We start from the raw sequence: 19,164 nt of genomic DNA, 5'->3' as shown, positions 1-19,164 counted from the left end.
ATTGAGGACCTGCCTCAATCAAGATGAAGGAATTTATTCCCACCTGACAGAGGAAGAAACTGAGGCTCAGAGAGGCCACCTCACTTACTCCAGTTCCTTCCATGGGGCAGGTCTGGAGTTTGGGTTACACTCAGGTCTGTCTGCCTTGTGAGGTCTGTTTGCTTACCCAAATGATCGCCCCTACCCCCAACAGTTTAACCTCCCTCTCCTCCCGTCGCCTCCCACGACCGTTCCCAGAGAGGGTTATTCATCGGTCCTTCATTCAGCAGGCCACTTATCAAGGCCTGGGGAAACAAAGGCAGGAGGGATGTGAGCATGACCCTGAGGCGAGGCAGGCCGTGAAGCATGGAAAGATGACAAGTGATCTGCAAAGGACAAGGAGGGAGGATAGCCTTGGTCTCTGCCCTTCCTCATGGACCATCTGTGTGCCTCTGCTGACATCAGTACTCTGCTTAGTTCTTCCTGTTTTCCATCTGGAGGAGGAGCCCAGAGAGGATGTGTCTTACCCCTGGTTGGGTGCAGGCAGGCAGTGAGCCCTCCAGGAATCAGAGTCCAGCTGGGAAGGGAAGACCCTCGTGTGAAACAAGTAGAGGGAGGCTCAGGACCCATGAAGTTAATGTTGAAACAGGCAGGAATGACATATCCCACTTCCGTGTGCTGGGTGCTTTGCAGTTATATTTACTGTGTTCTCTTACTTGCTGTATTCTTGATGCTCTGAATCTGGGGCATCACTGACCATGGAGAGACTGCTCCTCCTAGGGCTAGTGAATTCTTAGAGATAGCAACTGACTTGCCCAGCAGCATGCCTTTCCTATGCAGACCAACCCATCCAGAGCCCACACTCTGAACCACCTCCTCTATCTGGCTCTTATGCTCCAGGAGGCCAATATTCCTCTGCCCTGTTCACCCCAGGGCCAGGGACCAGACGACTAGGGAAAGCTCCTAATCCCCAGAACCCACAGAAATTATTCTAACCAGTTAATCCCACACCTGCTACCCAGCCTCACCTTGCCTTTCCCATGGAAACTACAACAAAACCTCCTCCGCAGGTTTCCCCTCACTCCCTCTGCCTCCTGACTGACCTGGTGCCTCCCCTTATGGCCCTGCAGGGAGTGCTGTGCCTCCCATTTCTAGGGATCTGTGAGTATAAACTCCTTCCTTCATTACAGTCATTTCTGCATCCGTGCATCTTACCACACTCGATTTAAACAAATCCAGGTTGTATTTTAAAATAGCGCTTAACTCTCCCAACAAGCCCAGGAGGCAGGCGGGGTCTGTTATGGTCCTCATTTATGCAAGAGGAAACTGAGGTCCCGAGTGAGGTTATGAGCCTTGACGAGTGAGGTTATGAGCCTTGACTGAGCTCACATTGCCAGTAAACGTCTGCTGTGGCATTGGGTGTGAGCCCAGAGCCCGTGCTCCTGACCACTTCCCCGTGCAGTGACAACAGTCAACAGTCCTCTGGGCCACAGTAACAGTGAGTGTCCCCTTTTCTGTGTTGTCTTCCTGCTACACAGGGAGATGCTTGAGGACCGACTGGGGCACTGGCTCATGCAGCTTTGCGTCCTTGTCACCTGGCTTAGTGGTGGGGCAGTCAGTGCTGACCAAGTGTGGGTGGAGAGAAAGAATGGAGAGGCATTTAAAGGGTGGGTAGCAGGTGAAGATGATGCATGTAGCTTTCCAGGCAGTGGGCAGCGTTGTCTGTGTTGCCTCACTCTGTCCTCACTCAGACTCTCTAAGGGAGGTACTGTTATTATCCCCCCTTTGCAGATGAGAAAGCTGAGGCTCGGAGAAGGGAAGTCATTTCCCCAGCAGTCTGACTCCAGAGTCTGCCACCTTGGTTTCTCCCTCTGTCATCTTCACAAGTTTCATTTGTCGTGTAACTGAGACTTCCTCACCTGTCAGCCTCCTTCTCATGCCACCAGGCTGCATTTCAGCTCCTGATCAATCTGACAGATGCTGACTGAGCTTCTAGAAGATGAGAGCAGAGGGCTGAGGACTGGGAAGCAAGGCTGACCCCTGACCTTGCTGAGCTCCCACGCTGGGAGAAGAGAAAAGATACTCACAAAGAATGGAAACAGGAGATCATCGTCTCCCTTCCCCTCAGAGCAGTGGTGTGCTCATAAATGTCCAACAAACAGCTCTCCAGAAAAGCAGCCCTGATTTGTAGCATTTGCCAGTTTCCGTGGGGTAAATATTCCCACAATACTGATACAACTCCTGTAGGGACTGAATGTTTGTTTCCCCCCAAATTCATATGTTGAAGCCCTGACCCCCAGTGTGGCTGTATTTGGAGATGGGGCCTCTAAAGAAATAGTTACGGTTAAATGAGGTCAGGGGGAGGCTGATCCACTAGAATTAGTGTCCTTATAAGAAGTGACACAGAGTGCTGCTCTCTCTTTCTCCATGTGCGTGTGCTGAAGAAAGGCTATGTGAACACAGCAAGATGGCGGCCGCCTACAAGCCAAGGAAGAGGCCTCAGAACGAAACTACCCTCCCAGCACTTTGATCTTGGACTTCCCATCTTCTAGAACTGTGAGAAATAAATTTCTGCTGTTTAAGCCACTCAGTCCGTGGTATTCTGTTATGGCAGCCCAAGCAGTCTAACACAACTACCAACGTGAAGTCACTGGATGTGGAGTTGGGAGGATGTGCAGTAGCACGCCATTACCTAGTGTTTCCACTGTGCAGACACACGAGCATAATAACCTCCAGTCACAGAAAATAGTAAAATACAGTAAAATAAGTAGGAAGTGATGAGCTTCCTTCATTTTTTATATAATTAATTTGATTGTAAGTTTATTATTTAATTTTTTCTTGATTAAAATTTTTCTATTGTGGTAAAATATTGATAACATAAAATTTACCATTTTAATTATTTTTAAGTATAAAAGTTTACTGGCATTAAGTACATTTTCAATATTGTGTGCATATTGTTTAATTTTTAATAATGGCTGTGTTTAACAGCTGACTGACATTTGCCAAAATTTAACAATCGGCTCCAGCACACCCGTATCTGTGAGGTCCCCCAAGTGGTCCTTAGGTAGGCTGACAAATTTAGAAGAAAAAGCCATGAAATGCTTTTGTTTATGTGCATTTCACAGAATTCAAATTTAAATGAATTGTTTGACATGTAAATCCCCCTTTTTCCTTTCTTTCTTTGCAATATGTTTTTAGTAAACTTTCACTCTGAAAGGCTGAGCATGTACTTTCAGGGCCAAATGGATCTCATCTGAGCTGAGGGTGCAGTTCATCTCAGCCAGTGAACTTCATGGCATTGCATGTCCCTGGCCCCTTGTATTATTTATTTATTTATTTAATTTATTTTTGGTTTAAAACAGAAGTTTATTCTCTCATAATTCTGGAGGCCAGAAGTCCAAAATCAAGGTGTCAGCAGGGCCGCGCTCCCTCTGAAGGCTCTGGGGGAGGATGCCCCCTGCCTCTTCCCGTTCCTGGTGGCCCCAGTACTCCTCAGCATTCCTTGGCTTGTAGATGCATCACTCACGCTCTGCCTCCCACGTCTACTTCTTAGTGTTACGACTGGGCTTCACTGTATTCACAGTTCACAAAAGTGGACCAATGGCTCTAGAGCTACCGGTATACTGAAGGGTAAATAAGAATTGTAAGGAAAATAGTTAACACTGAAATGCAGACAACGCCATGCAGGTAACCGTGAAAGAGATCCGGAGAGGACGGAGAGGGAGGTTCTATCTGCTGAGAGGAGTAGTGAGTGAGTGAGGAAAAAGGCTTCTCCAAAGTCCAGGGATGATCTCTGTAAGCTGGAAGTTAGCATACCTGTCATCCTTGTCCCCAGTACAAAACCTGTCATGGGACTTTGTTAAATTGTGGTCTCTGTAGAAAATTAATTATTGAGTACAAGCAAAAAGCAATGTTCCTCAGTACAAATTGGTGAATTTTGTTTCTAGGTGGAGAAGATACCAAAATCACCGGGCATTACTCAGAGTTGTGCTTCCTGTAGCAAAACAGGGTACAAGTGCCCCTGTTGCACCTTGGATGACATCCCTGGCTGTGATGTGTTGGGTGTAGCCCATTTTCCCTCCCACTCCCACCCTGCACACTTGTCGCCCCTGCTCTCACTGGGGCTCATAGACTGACTCCCCGTTGTGCTCAGACAATGGGAGCCAGGGCAGGAACCTGATCAGAGGGAGGCAGTGGAGGGAGGTGGCTGAGGAGTGTTCTCCTGGCCCCCTGCCTAGGTGTGCCCTGCAGGGTTGTGGTCAGGGTCACTGCGAGCTGGTTGCCTTCCTTTCAGACAGTAAGCTTGCCCTACCAGTGGGACCCGGGCCAGAGCACAACCAGAGGCCCACATGCCTTACGTCAAAATATTTAAAAGTTATCAATCAAGCTCATAATCTCCTAAATAAGAGATGCTCTATCTCTCTGTCCTGAAGAGTACCCCTTCATAATACAGAATTGAGAAATATGTGTTTTTATACAAATAAAATTTAGCAAAACAGGCAATGGTATTTAATTATTATTGCAGGAACCTGGATGTTCTGTTAATGGTCTTGTGATATTTGCAGGACTTTTAAAGACATATGGAATTCTTAAATTATTATGTATTTATTTTGTAAAATTTATTTGTTTACTTTCTCTCAGTATGTTGTTACAATCAATATTTTCATATAATTTGTTTTCTATTGACGATAATGCCAAATTAGACAAGCTTTCTTGAATCATTGTAGTTCTGAAGTGGTTCTGTTTAATTAAATTCCATTTAAAGAAACTTCTTCCTGTTGAGGTAGCAACAACTGGAATTGTCAATTCTATTCTTGAAGGAACCCTTAGATTTGGAAATGTCATGCATTTTACACAACATATTGATGTGGTGTCACATAGAAGTGATCCATATTGCAGAAAACAGTACAAAATGTTTTAATTTCATGATCTAAATGATGACTTTTATCATGATTTTAACCACTTTTTAAGGCAACATTGGTAGCTTGCTTCGTGCATGATATGTCAAACCCATATGTATTATATATGCATATATAATGTGTATATATACACACATATGCATATATAGATATGTAATATAATTTTTTACTCATTTTTTTATTGAGGTAATGTTGATTTATAACATTATAAATAAGAATTGTTTAAAGTTCTGCAGTTGCTATTTGCAGTTGTTATGCACAGCATGCTAATTTGTAAGTGTCTCTGGAACCATGAATTGGAACATGAAGAGAAGAAAGAAAGCGGGATGTTTGACTCAACTAGGAGACAATTATTTGTTATGCAAAATCTATTGCATTCAAGTTATCTGAGGGAAAGATTTCACAACTTACTTAACTTGTCTTTTCTGTTACTTACGTACCTCCTCTGCTCGGTTCCTTCACACAGGCCCATGCAAAGACAATCTTCCATGTCAGCGAGGGCACAGCCCCCAGACCCTTATGGCATTTGGGTCCACTCCCCTTTGCGCCAGAACACGGGGCAACTGTGGGGAGAAGCACTTCTCTGGGGCTTGAAGGGTGTCAGGCATGAGATCCCTCCTTACACGTGACAGGTTCGCGGGGCAGCATTGGGTGCTGGATTGCAGCTGACCCGGATGTTCATGTGTCTTCTATAAATTCACTTGTGCGTTTACGGTCAAGACCTTCTGGAGCCTGGCGCCAGGGCAGGGTCGCTGCTGTCTGCCTCTAGGGGTGGTGCCGGTCACGGCCGGGTCAAGCAGCCCTCTGCCTGGAGCGCGCTCCCTCTCCGCTGCCCCTCCCCCTCTTCCTGTCGGGATTCCGACCTGGAGACATAACTGCAGACTTGCTGGACGGGCCTTGGGCCACCACTCTGTCCCTTCCAGTGTTCCGGCACCCTGCCCACCCCTTCCTCTATACGTATTCCCTTTCCTGAGCTCTCTTCCAATTGCCTTCGTCTGAGAGAGCCGTCTGTTTCCGGCCGGGACCCGCCCTGCTTCGCGGCTGGACCGGGGCATGCGGCGCGGGAATGCGCTGTTGGCCGCCGGGCGGCCGACACAAAGGGAGAAGTGCCCCGAGGCTCTCTGTTCTATTTATTGCTGAAAAGCCCGCTACAGGAGAGCAGAGCCACAAGGTAGACAGGAAGAAAAGGGGTCTATAGTCAACAAAAGAAATAGCTTATCTCTTTTCATTCTCGGACCCGAGGCGCACGGGATAAAGTAAATCCCAGTTCTGCTGTAACAGACAAGCCCCAATGCCCGTGGATCAACACAGTGCAAGTTCCGTCCTGGATCGTACGGCATTCCAGTGTGGACGTTCCTGGTCAAAGGCTTCCTGGGCATCTCTCCTCCAGTCGGTGATTCAGGGACCCAGGCTCCTTCCTCTTGCAGCTTCACCTCCTCTAGTTCCTTAGGGTCCTCTCCATTCACCTGGCAAGTGAGGAGACAGAGCGTGGAGGACTGCGCGAGAGGGTCTTCCAGCACTCCTCTGGAGGTGACACACGTCGCTGCCTCCCACACTGCGCCGGCCAGAAATCCGTTGTCTGACCCCCACTGACCTGTAAGAGAGGGGGAGGCAAGGAGGCACTCGGCTCAGACTGAAGATTTAAGGGGATGCCAAAAACCTAGGAGATTTTAAACATTATTGAGTTTGCTTCCATTAAAGCCAGGAAGGTAAATTTAAAATAAATTTTGTTTTTGGTATAAATAAAATATTTAAACTAAAATAGTGTTGTGGGTTTTAATAGACTTCCTTTTCAATTTTTCAGTATTTTATCAGCTCTTTAATATTCTGTTAAAAATTAACCATTAAAAATACACGAAAACAGGGCTGCCCCATGGGTTAGCAGTTAAGCTTGCGTGCTCCGCTACTGGCGGCCCAGGTTCGGATCCCGGCCGCACCGATGCACCGCTTCTCCGGCGATGCTGAGGCCGCGTCCCACATACAGCAACTAGAAGGATGTGCAACTATGACATACAACTATCTACTGGGGCTTTGGGGGAAAAAAAAAAGGAGGAGGATTGGCAATAGATGTTAGCTCAGAGCTGGTCTTCCTCAGCAAAAAGAGGAGGATTAGCATGGAAGTTAGCTCAGGGCTGATCTTCCTCACACACACACAAAAAATGTCTTAAAAAAATACATGAAAACATATATACAGGAGCCCATACTTTTGTGTGTCTGGTAGGAAAAGGATCTAGGTTTTGAGCAACACATAATAGTCTCTGCCAAACCCCCACACTTTATTTTTCATTCTTTATTTCATTTTTCATCTTTCTTCTGTAATCACGATTGCTTTTAAGACAGGACACTTTTCTCTGCATACAGCTCTCACTGTGCCCCCAGGTTGTGGTAGGACATGTTTGCCTTCTTGTTGCTTTCCGAGTGGTTGGTTACTTCCCTTTTAACTTCTTTTTGATCCAAGAGTTATTTAAGAGGGTGTCTCTTCATTTCTAAGTACATAGGGTTAAGATTTTTTTGTCCCATTTTAAAATAAAACAGCTTTATTGAGCTACAATTCACATACCATACAATTCACTCATTTAAAGTGTACAATTGACTGATTTTTGGTATATTACATTATTAATTTTTAAAACTTGTAAAATATACATAACATAAAATTTTCCATTTTAACCATTTATTAGTGTACAATTCAGTGTCATTACTTACACTCACAACGTTGTACAACCATCACCACTATCTATTTACAAAACTTTCCATTACCCCAAACAAAAACTTCTTTCTTTTGCATGTAGATATCCAGTTGTCCCAGCACCATTTATTGAAAAGAATTTGTGTAGTTTTTTAGTGCTTGCTCTAGGGATTATAATATATATACTTAATTTTTCACAGTCTAGTTAGAATTAATAGTCTACCACTTCACATGAAATGAAGAAACCTTACAACCATATGCCTGTGTTTACCCTCTCCCTTTCATGTTGTAATTGTCATAGGTATTAGATCTACAATCAGGGAAAAATCCCACCAGATAATCTTATAATTTTTGCTTTCAATAGTCATATATATTTTAAAGAATTTAAAAGGAGAAAAATAATCTCTTATATTCACTGGGATAATTACCATTTCTGTTGCGTGGCCTACATTCCTGAAGTTCCAGGTTTCCCTATGAAGATCTTCCTTCAGTATTTCTTTTAGAGCAGGTGTGCTGGCTATGAATTCATTTAGTTTTCCTTCATTGTAGAATATCTTCATTTCACCCTTATTACTGAAGGATGTTTTTGCTGGATATAGAATTCTGGGTTGACAGTTCTTTTCTTTCAGCACTTTAGACATGTAGTTCTGCTATATTTTGGCCTCCACAGTTTCTGATGAGAAATCTGCAGTCATTTGAATTACTTTTCCCCTGTATGCAATGCTTTGTTATTCTTTGGCTGCTTTCAAGATTTCTTTCTTTTTTTATTTTGGTGAGGAAGACCAGCCCTGAGCTAACATCTGTCAATCCTCCTCTTTTTGCTGAGGAAAATTGGCCCTGGGCTAACATCCGTGCTCATCTTCCTCCACTTTATATGTGGGACGCCACCACAGCATGGCTTGCCAAGTGGTGTGTAGGTCCACACCTGGGATCCAAACCTGCTAACCCCAGGCTGCCGAAGTGGAGCACACGAACTTAACCACTATGCCACTGGGCTGGCCTCCAGATTTACTTCTTTATCTTTAGTTTTCAGTAGTTTGATTATGATCTGGCTGGACATGGTTTGTTTTCTTTGAGTTTATCCTGTCTGGGTTCGCTGAGCTGCTGCTGCTTTTTTTTTTTTTTTTTTTAGGAAGATCAGCCCTGAGCTAACATCCGTGCTAATCCTCCTCTTTTTGCTGAGGAAGACTGGCTCTGAGCTAACATCTATTGCCAATCCTCCTCCTTTTTTTTTTCCCTTTTTCTCCCCAAAGCCCCAGTAGATAGTTGTGTGTCATAGTTTCACATCCTTCTAGTTGCCATATGTGGGACGTGGCCTCAGCATGGCCAGAGAAGTGGTGCATCGGTGCGTGCCCGGGATCCGAACCCAGGCCGCCAGTAGCGGAGCACATGCACTTAACTGCTAAGCCATGGGGCCGGCCCCACATCGAGCTTATTAAATCTTTAAATTTGTGTCTTTCATCGCATTTGAGAAGTTTTCAGCCATTGTTGGTTCAAATATTTCTTTCTCCATTGATCTCTACCTCCTCTTCTTGCAGAACTCAAATGACACGTTATACCTTTTTATATTGTCCCATGGGGACAGAGTTTCTAAGGTTCTATTCATTTTTTTAAAATCTTATTTTTCCTCGCTGTTCAGGTTGGATAATTTCTTTTGGTCTATTTTTAAGTTTACTCACTCTTTCATCTCTCATCTCCATTCTGTTATTGAACTCTTCCAATTAACTTTTTCTTTCAGGTACCATATTTGTCAGCTTTTTAAAATTTCCATTTGGCTCTTTTTTATGGCTTTTGTTTTCTGCTGAGAATGTGTCTTTCCATTCATTTCAAGATCATTCGCCTTATTTCATGGAGCATGGTTAAAATAGCTGTGTTAAAGTCTTTGTCTAATAATTCCAACATTTGTGTCATTTTAGGGTTAGTGTCTTTCACCTTGTGGGTTGTTGAGATTCTCCTGTTTCTTTGTATGTTGAGTAATTTTGGATTATATCCTGGACATTTTAAGTATTATTCTATGAGATGCTGGGTCTTATTAAAATCCTTTGGAGGATGTTGATATCTCTGTTTTGGCAGACAACTGACCTGACAAAGTTTAGACCACAGTCCCAACACACCTTCTGTGGGCTGTGGTTCCAATGCCATTTTCATTTTCAAAAACTTGGCTGTGGTGTTTGGATCTGTCCTGCGTATGCATCCTACCCCCTGCCTTCTCATCCACCCCCCTCCACTGCCCATGGGCCATTCTGAGACTGGGATGGGGATCTACATCACAGTTTAGTTTTCTTTCAAAGGCTTTGGTATGTTTTTATGGAACAGTTCCATGTACATGTATCTTGGAGGTGGGCTTGGGACTTCATATGCAGCTTATGGAATCCCTTTCTCAAGCTTCCTCTTCTTAAAGATAGAAAGCCAAAGTTTTAGTTTCCTCATGCACTTCCTGTGACTGCATCTGCCTCTCAAAGGGAAGCAGTGGGAGGAAAGGGAGAGAAAAAAGCAAGAGGATTCCCCCCACACTCTTTCGACCACAAGGGCTCTCTTTGCCAGTTTCTATGGTCAGAGAGAAGGATTTTTTCCCCTCTCTTAGTTTCTCTGTCAGTGAGGTCATGTCTGCTGCTGTTGCTATGTTGCTATCTCTGCCATGAGAGTGCATCTTTGGGACAGGGTCTTGCCTCAGGGCAAGGCTAGGGGGATTAAAAATAAAACCAGGGTTTTCCCTCTATTCGTTCTGTCCTAGTCCTCTGAGCAGAAAAAGAGTTACTCTTGGAGCTTCTTCTTCCTGTACCTGCTCTGCAGTTCTGGGATTCAGGATGCTCTGAGCCTGAGATGGGAAATATGGAAGGATAAAAAACAAAACCATAAACTCACTGCCATATCTTTCCTTGAGTTTTGATTTCTCTCTCCAATCTGTCTGCTGTGACTTACTTTTCAGAGTCCCCCAATAGCTGCTTTATGTATTCTGCACAGGGTTTAGTTGTAATCAGTGGGGAGATAGGGTGGGGTGTGTTTACTTCATCTTAACCAGAACTGGGATTCCTACCTTGATATTTTAAATCCCACAAAATAGGCATTGTTGTCATTGTTTTATAAACTCAATATTTGTTTTGATTTACCTACATGCTTACTGCTTTTTTCTCACTATTCCCTTTTGCACCTCAGACCTTACTTCTTTGTGTTACTTTTATTTTGTTTGAAAATGTCTTTATTTTGCTAGTGTTCTAGAAAATAATTTATCTGGGTATATAATTCTAGGCCGACATTGTTTTTTCGTCACAATTCAAAGATAACATTGCACGGTCTTTTATGTTCTATTGAGAAGTCAGCTGTGTCTATTTGTCACTATTCTGTAGATACTGTTTTTTCATTTTGCCTGCTATTAATATCTTCTCTTTGTCTTTGGTATTTTACAGTTTTACCAGAATGTTTCAGGTGTGGACTTTTTATTTATTATGTTTGGAATTTACCAGGCTTCCTGAATCAGTACTGGAAAATTCTTAGCCATGTCTCTTCAAATACTGCTTATTTCCCAGTTTCTCTAGTCTCTCTTTCTGAAGTCATATTAGACACATCAGACTTTCTTAACTCTGTCTTTTAAGTCTGATTTTTCTTTCTTCATATTTTTCATCCCTGTGTTTCCATGCTGCATTCTGACAATACCTATCTCCTATTTCTAATTTGCTGTTTAATTTATCCATTTAATTTTTTATTTCAATGTTTCTATTTTACATTACTAGAGTTTCTTTCTTTTTTTTTTTTTTTCTGCCTGGTCATTTTTACATATTTTTGTTACATCATACTTCCAATATCTTCTTTTATTTCTTTAAACATACTATAATATGATCTGTGTCAGATAATTCTCATAGCTGTCTTTGAGGGTCTAATTCTGCAGTTAATTGTTTCCGCAGTTGTCTTGCTCATGATCACTTGTTTTGTCGTGTTTGATGATTTTTTTAAAATTGAGATTTCATTTTACTTGGAACTCAATCTGTAGGGATTCTTTGAGGCCCAGGTGTAAGTGGCTTCCTCCAGAGAGGATCTGCGTTTACATGTGCTGCGTGCAGGTGTACTATCCATCGAGGGTCACTTTAAATTACATGGCTGGTTTTGTATTTTTCAAGCTTCACAGGCACCGTGAATTCTGGCGTAAGCCCTTGAGAGTGTGGATGAGCTCTTAGGGATGCTCTGGGGAGATATTTTTCATTCTTTTCTTTAAAGCCATGGCTGAAGAATGAAACCCCACTACCTCCCTCTTCACGGCAGTTCCTCTTTTTCTAGTTCACTATCTGAGGGTCTAGTGAAATGCAAACTTCTAGTCCTTAACAGAAAATGCCTGAGAGTGGGTGGGGGCTGGACTGCGGAAGGAGGGCTCCAGGGTCACCGAGGGGCGGACGCAGACGGTGGGGGTGGGAGGGTTCTGGGGACCCACTGTTGAACTCCAGTGGGGCGAGGTTTGGGGGGAGAAGCAGCAGCTGACCGCGGGTGGAGGTAGTCACGAGCATGGGGGTGCGGGGTCCTGAGGGCCGTCTGGGGACGGGCGAGCTCGGGTCCCCGGCTCCGGAGTGGGGAGCGAGGGGGGGCTGCGGGACCGCTTACGGAGGGGGTGGGGGTCGCGGAGGCAGGTGGGTCACAGCTCTTCCCCCGCGACCCCTGCAGCGCCTCCGAGGACGCTCTTCTCTCCGGCAGGGCTGCCGTCTCCTGCAGAGGGACTTCCAGAGACTGCTCGGAGGCGGCACGCCATCGGGCCCCTCCGCAGAAAGGCGTCAGCGGCGCCACCTGGGGGCTCTATAGCTCCCTGCGCGCCGCCGGAGAAGCGCGGCCGCCAGCGGAGCGCCGCCTAGTGGTCCCCGCACGCCTGGCCTCCCGCCCGGCCCGGCTCCCGAGGGTCTGTCTCCACCAGCCCGCTCCGCCTCTCTCCGCTGCCCCAGCGAGGTCGCGCCTCGAGCGGAGCCGCGGAGCCGGCCAGCGAATGCATGCAGGCCCAGGCTGCTGGCATCGCGCCTCCTCTCCTTCCCCCTAAGGCACCTCTGTCTTCTAGGTCTGTGACCCTGGGCTCAGGCTCCACATCTGTCAAATGGACTTACTGAAAATACCTTCCGCTTGGGGGGGTTGTAAGTCCTAAATAAGATACTCCGTGTCAAGTTGCTTAGTACTTAGTCCTGGTTTACAATCTTCACACCCCCGCCTCGGGCCTTATCACCCTTTTTATGAGCAAAGTGAGCCTGGGGGAGGATAAAGAACCTGCTGGGAGCCCTACACCCGGAGAATGGCCCCTGGGATTCAAACCCAGGTCAGTCAAAAGCACAAGCCCTATCCCGGTAGGGCATGTCCTGGATGCCAGGTGGAGCTGCTGGGGCTGATTCAGTTCTGTCCCCTTGGGTGAGTCCTCTCTCACGGGCCTCAATTTCCACCCTTGTTGAATGAACAGATGATACAGCATGATCTCCAAGATTGGGCTCTGAGAACAGTCCTGGACAGCGGATCTCCAGGGCCGTGTCCAGTGCGGCACCACAACTCTGCACTCCCAGCTGGTCCCTTCAGGGCTGCTGGTTCTCGCACGTGGGCTGGGCAGTGGGGAGCAGGCCAGCTGCAGAGCCTTCTCAGGTCCCGAGGTCTTGGGTTTCACGTAGCATAGGGACCAGGCTGGGCTGTGGCCTCCTGAGCTTGTGGAAGGCTCAGGCCAGGGGGCCCTCCCCTTACTCCACGATGGGCAAGTGGCCTAGCTGAGAGCCAGGCTGGGAGCCATGGGGCCCTCAGAGCTCCCTCCCTTGTCTCACGAACATTCCCTTCCTAGAGAAGTGAGGCTTCCTGGGGAGCCACTCCCCGGGGCCTCCCCTGAAACCCTGCAAGCCCGAATGACCCCCCCACACCACTGTCCCTGGTCCTGACATGGTCCCACAGCTGCTGGGCCCCTGACCGCAGCACCCTCCCCTCTCTCCCTTGAGCCCCTAGCCCTTCAGGGACCTCTGAGCTGACTAGGGCAGCGCTGAGGGCTTCACAGAGGCTGGTACTGGCTGAGGAAGCAGGCCCAAGGACCCCTTAACCACCCCGTCACCCTGCCTGGTCCACCCTCTCCCCAGTGCAGTGTAGAGCTGGTGGCTGGATGGGGATGGGTCCTGGAAGGCCACATCTGAGCATGCCTGCAACAGTAAGCTGAGTTTCTGGAAGAGTCCGTGGTTGGACACTGCCTCTGGGCAGGCCCTCCCTGAGCCAGGTGGAGGGGTGGTTCCTGGCCTGGCAGGTGGCACTGCTTGGGATTTCCCACATGCAGGACCATGGAAGGGGCTGAGTGGCAGGTGTGCCCCCCCCACTAGTATTCACCCTGCTTGGGGGTGCTACCTTAGCCTGGCTCCTGCCTGTCCCCTGCCACCCGGAACCTGCCACACTCCTGTGGAGCCTGGCAGCTTACAGAGCTCTCTCACCATGTTATCTCATGTGGAAAAGGTATGATAAAGCCCGGGCTGCTAGGCCTGTTTACAGAAGGGGGGCCGGCTCCCGGATGGGAAGATTAGCAGGTGGGGGAGCGTGTGCTCAGCCGACGTCTGAGCAGGCCCCTGCCTGCCCTCACAATGGCGAGTGGGGAGTAGTCCTGGTGCCCTCGTGATAAGACAGGAGATGGAGGAAGCCACCGTGGGTAGCTCTGAGGTGTGTCCCCCACTCCTGTATATGAACTCTGTGGAAGGAGGGCACGAGGGCCCCACCCCCAGGCCATCTCAGGGAGGCCCTGTCATAGGAATGCCATGTCAGATGACAGGGACTTTTCTCAGGTTGAAGCACCAGAAACTCTTGCTGCTGTCCCAGGACATGGTGGGATTTGAGTATACCCCATCCTGCCTGGGGGTCACCAGACCCCCCCATCCTGTCTTCCCACCTGGTGTCCCTCCGCAAGGTCTGCAGGCCCAGGAATTCCCCTGCCCGACACTGCCACCCCAGCCCCAGGAACACCCCCGTCCGGGGCAGGCAGGGGAGCCATCTCCCATGCTAAGGCCCCGTCTTCCTCCAGTTCTAACCTGACCCCTGCCTCCCAGAGGTTGAAACTGCCTCTAACCTCTTAACCTCCCAAAAGAGAAACAGCCCAGCCAAGGCTCCAGTCAGAGATACCATTTTGTTGACTTGTTGACATGACCTGGGAGAGTTGGGGACTTGAGAACAGGAAGCCACCTGGGATGGGGTTTGTCACCTCACATACAGACACGTGTGCCCACACATGCACACACGCTGACCACATCCGCAGCAAGTGCGCCCTGGCCAGGCGTGTGCGGAGACACTTACTGGAGGCCTAAGAATAAAACAAGATGAGCAAAGACAGTGGGCGTCCAGGACACAGACACCCGACAGAAGGGGGTCCCAGAGGCCTGGGAGGGGAGGAAGGCTGAGTGGACTTGGGGCTCTTCTCAGCGAACTCCTAAATGCCCCTCCACGGCTCTGGGCCCCAGAGGGTCAGGGAAAGCGGTAAGGTTGGGGCCAACGTGGGGAAGCCTCTCTCCTGCCTGAGTATAGAGTCCATTCTCGATGGAGATGAAACTGCTGCGAGCAGGGGCTGGCAGGGGGGTCCAGGGGGCAGGTGTCTGGGGTTGGCGTGTCCTGTGGGTAGAGAGCGGCGCCCACCTCGACAGCGGCTGGGGCGGGAGGACGGTGTCCAGAGTTGGTGGGCAGAAGTAGTTGACCGTGGCGTAGGGGATGTGGAGAGAGGCCAGGGAGGCTTGGCCGGCTGCCTGCAGGGGTGATGGGGAAGGAAGCCCAAGTGAGGCTCCACCTCACGGCCTCCGAGCTCCAGCCCACCCCATTATCACTCCAAAATGATCCCCTAACCCTCACCCTTGCTGGCGTCTGTGCCTGGGGGCTGCTGAGGGGCGGCTGAAGCTTCGTGACAGACCTTGGAGAGAGTTAGGAGGGTCAGGGGCAAAGCAAGCGGCTAGCCCCGTGATGTGGGGATTTAGACTTGGCCCGGCAGGGGCAGGGTCTCACCAGTGCCTCTGCCGATGCAGGAGGTGGATGAGGTAGATGCAGCCAAAGAGCAGGACCCCTGAGACTCCCAAGATCCCAGCCAGGTCGGCCCGCAGTATGGGGGCTGGCGTAGAGGCAGAGAGCCCTGCGCACAAAGAGAGAGACATACCAGAAGGGTGGCCGGTGCCGGGAGATCCTCCCTACACCCCTCTCCTCATCAGCCCCACCTTGGTCTGCGCTGAGGAGGGGGTTCCCACAGGCCTCTTGGGAGCCCTCAGGGAAGGAAACAAACTTGCAGCAGAAGGTGGTGTTGGGACTGGGGCTTCTTCCCTCAGATCCTTCCAGGGTGAGGGAGATGCTGGTTTTGGTTTCCCAGTGGGCCTGGTGGGCTGGGGCCCTCAGCTGGGTGCCAAATTCTGGGTGCAACACAGCCAGGCTGGTCCCTTCGGCACCATCAGGCCTCCCACAGCTCACAGTCACCAGGGAGATAGAGCCAGATCCCAGGAATCCACAGCGGACAGTGAAGGACAAGGACTTGGTGGCCTCCATCTCAACTTGCACCCACACCTTGGGGGTTCCTGTGGGATACAGGCATAGAGAGAGCCCAGGACTGGGTCTCCACCCCACCCCCACAGCCTCTGCTTCTCTCTGGCCTCCACTCACCAGCAGTGACACAGAGCGTCAGCAGCGCCAAGAGCAGGACCAGGGCTCGGGGCCTGTCCATGGCTCCCCTCTGGCCCGGGCTCTGGGGGCTGTTGTGGCGGGGGCGGCACCTGTTTCCGTTCTCATCGCAGGAAGTTTTCACACGTGAGCAGGCCTAGGCAGCAGCTGGGCTCGGTGCTCTCCGCACCCTGCCCCACTTCCTTCTCTCTGTTACCTCAGTGTGGTGAACACTGGGCGATGGACCTCCTTTCTCAGGAGACTTAAATCTTTAGTGACAAGGTTTCCCTGTCTCCATGCTGCGCTTCAGCGTGAGCAGGGCAGGTGGCCCAGTGCTGTCTGTGGGTAGCAGGCCAGGTCTTGGAAAGAGGTGAGGGGTGGGGGAGGGAAGAACCAGGGGCCTCTGGTTTCTCCTTAGGAAGAAGGCTCTGACCCCAGGCCGTTGCCCACTAAGAGGTAGAGAATGTGGAAGAACTTGGGAAGAGGAAGACCTGTATGCAGGAAAGTCAGCAGCGAGACTAGCTAAGAGCCAAACCCAGCTTGACCCATCACTTATCTACTGAGGACGCTTGAAGCGGCCTTCCACACTGCCTTTATGCTAACCAGTCCCACATTTAAATCTCCAGCCCAGACCTTCCTCCTGAACTCCAGCCTCATATATCCAGCTGACGCACTTAACAGTCTCTTGGATGCCTAACATCACAAACATACCCCAAACTGAACCTTGCCCCATGTGCAGCCTTCTCCCTCGCAGTTGAGGGCAACTGACTTTCAGCTGCTCAGGCCAAGGGCATAGTCATCTGTGACTCTTCTCGTCTCCAGCCCATCAGGAAAGCCTGACCACCTGACCCCTCTTGCCACCCGCCTGATCCAAGCCATCTCTTTCTAAGTGTTGCTCCATTGCTTCCCTGTTTATGTTCATTTACAGAACACAAACCAACCAGAATGCTGTTGTATAAGCAGTGACAGGTGACCCCTTCCAGGGGTCAGAATGCTTTGTTATCTTGTCTTATCCGGTGCTTAGCTTGAATCTGGACAGTACCTTGGTGAGCTCAGGGTTAGAGCCAAGGGCCCGTGTTGAGGACTCTTTTGTCCAGGGTGTAGTAAGAACTGAGAGGTGGCCCCCAGGCTGTGGTCACCTCTCAGAGGGCTGGCCTGCCCACGTGCCCTTGATTCAGCATCTCTGTTTAATCCTGTAGTGTTAGCCATAAACCAATCAGTTTCTTGGGCAAACTCAGTCACTCCATCCACACCTGAGAGGCTGGATAAGCAGGGCCTCCAGATCATCACTTCACTGCTCCCAGCCCAGTTAGCATCCTCTTGACCCTTTGACCTTCTCTCAGGCCTGATAGAGTAATCTCCAAACGTGACTCAGACCTGTGCTCACCACTTCCTCTGCTACCATTCCCCTGACAGAGTGTGACACCCATGCAAAGCTGACCCAGTTCAAGGTGGCCCAGCCCAGTGTGGGTGCAGAGCACTGGGGCATATGGGGCTGCTGGCCTCAGCCTCCCCAGCCTGGAAGACCCTTGTCTCTCATCCACTGAAACCTTCCCTACTTTGCAAGGCCCAGCTCAAATCCCACCACCACCAGGAAGCTGTCCCTGTGTGAACATTTCTTTCTTGGACAACAGTTGCACAGATGGTAGGCCCTGAGTGGTGGCTGTCTTTTATTCAATGCCCACACAGTCCAAGTACATAGGGGGAACCCAATACTTGGTGATCAACAGAGGAAAAGCCATGGCACGAACTTAACTGTTCACCAATATTTTCAATTTTTTTTTCAGTCTTTGTGTTGTAGGGGAGGATGACACATCCTCTTACCTACTCTGGGTCCTTCTGGCTGGGGTACAAATTAAACTGACACGACACAGATTAACAGGAGAAAATCAAACAAAGCTTTATAACATGCATACATGGGAGAGACCCAGGAAAAACTGGGTAACAACAAAATTGTGGAGGTTCTCATCTTAAATACTATCTTCAGGTAAAGACAAGGGGCGGGGGAGAGTCAGCTATGGGAGATTACCAGAAAAGCACAGTAAACAAGAGTAAGGTTAATATGCAGATTTAAGTCCTTGCCTTCCACACTGATAAGAGTTTCTAGAGATAAGGTCATCCCCGCTTTTCCCTGTACAGAAAGGGAGATACATTTAGAAGTGGAAACTTCCCTTATAAATGTCTCTTACAAAGGATAACTTCTTGTACTTGGTTTTCAGAGCTTCAACAAGAATGGGCTTAGCAGGGACCCTCTCAGTTTATCCATACCCAGAGTTATCTATGGTGATGGCTTGCCCTGGGGACAGGCCTTCTATCTTAAATTCTTTTAGGCAGTTTGGGGGAAGGCCAAATGTTCTTCCTGAGTCTTCTGAGCCTTTATTGTCTTCAGTTCGAAATAATCTGCATACCAGAGTGGCACATCTTGGGGTGGCCTGCCCTGAACCCCATCAGCGTCTTGTCTTATCCTGTGCTGAGCCCTGCTGTCCCCTCAGTAAGTTCTCATTGTATAAGCCTCATACAATGCAGAATAGAAAACATTCAAGTTCTCCTTCACCAGCCTACTCATTCTCATTCCCCTCTCCAATTTAATTTATATGAGATTAAAATTGTCAATCTTTTATCATTTCCAGATTTTGTGTATTGCTTAGATAGGCCAAGTTATAAAAATAATTTGTTTTGTTTTTATGCTTAACTCTATGAAGGGTTTATTTTTAGCCCATGAGGAATTTTAATTTGGGGGTTGTGTATAATGTGTAACATTTTATTGTAGACGGAGAGCCAGATGTCCCAAAACCATTTATTGAATAGCCTCTTTCCCTACTGTTCCAAAATGCCACCTTGATCATAAATTCTTGTAAGTGGGTCTACTTCTAGATTCTCTTTCCTAATCTATCGATTTGCTTATTCCTATTTCAATATCACATGGTCCTAAGTAGAATGCTTTTACATTTTGATATATGTGAGGGCCCTTGTCCTTTC

General features: G+C 48.4%; 1 protein-coding gene across 1 annotated transcript; it reads right to left on the bottom strand.

Moving 5' to 3' along the window:
- Positions 1-14,664: 14,664 nt before the first annotated feature.
- PVRIG (PVR related immunoglobulin domain containing) lies at positions 14,665-16,375 on the bottom strand. Its single transcript, XM_004442860.3, has 5 exons — positions 16,189-16,375; positions 15,753-16,103; positions 15,547-15,670; positions 15,397-15,454; positions 14,665-15,293 (listed from the first exon to the last, which is right to left on the bottom strand). Exons 1-5 carry the CDS (start codon positions 16,247-16,249, stop codon positions 14,973-14,975), a joined length of 915 nt encoding a protein of 304 aa, XP_004442917.1. The 5' UTR covers positions 16,250-16,375; the 3' UTR covers positions 14,665-14,972.
- Between the last annotated feature and the right edge of the window lie 2,789 nt (positions 16,376-19,164).

Source organism: Ceratotherium simum, chromosome 26 (assembly GCF_057802395.1).
Source record: "Ceratotherium simum simum isolate JZ-2026a chromosome 26, ASM5780239v1, whole genome shotgun sequence".
In the NCBI taxonomy this organism is placed as follows: domain Eukaryota; kingdom Metazoa; phylum Chordata; class Mammalia; order Perissodactyla; family Rhinocerotidae; genus Ceratotherium; species Ceratotherium simum.
Note: the sequence above shows the minus strand (reverse complement) of the source record. Positions and strands in the feature narration are given on the sequence as shown.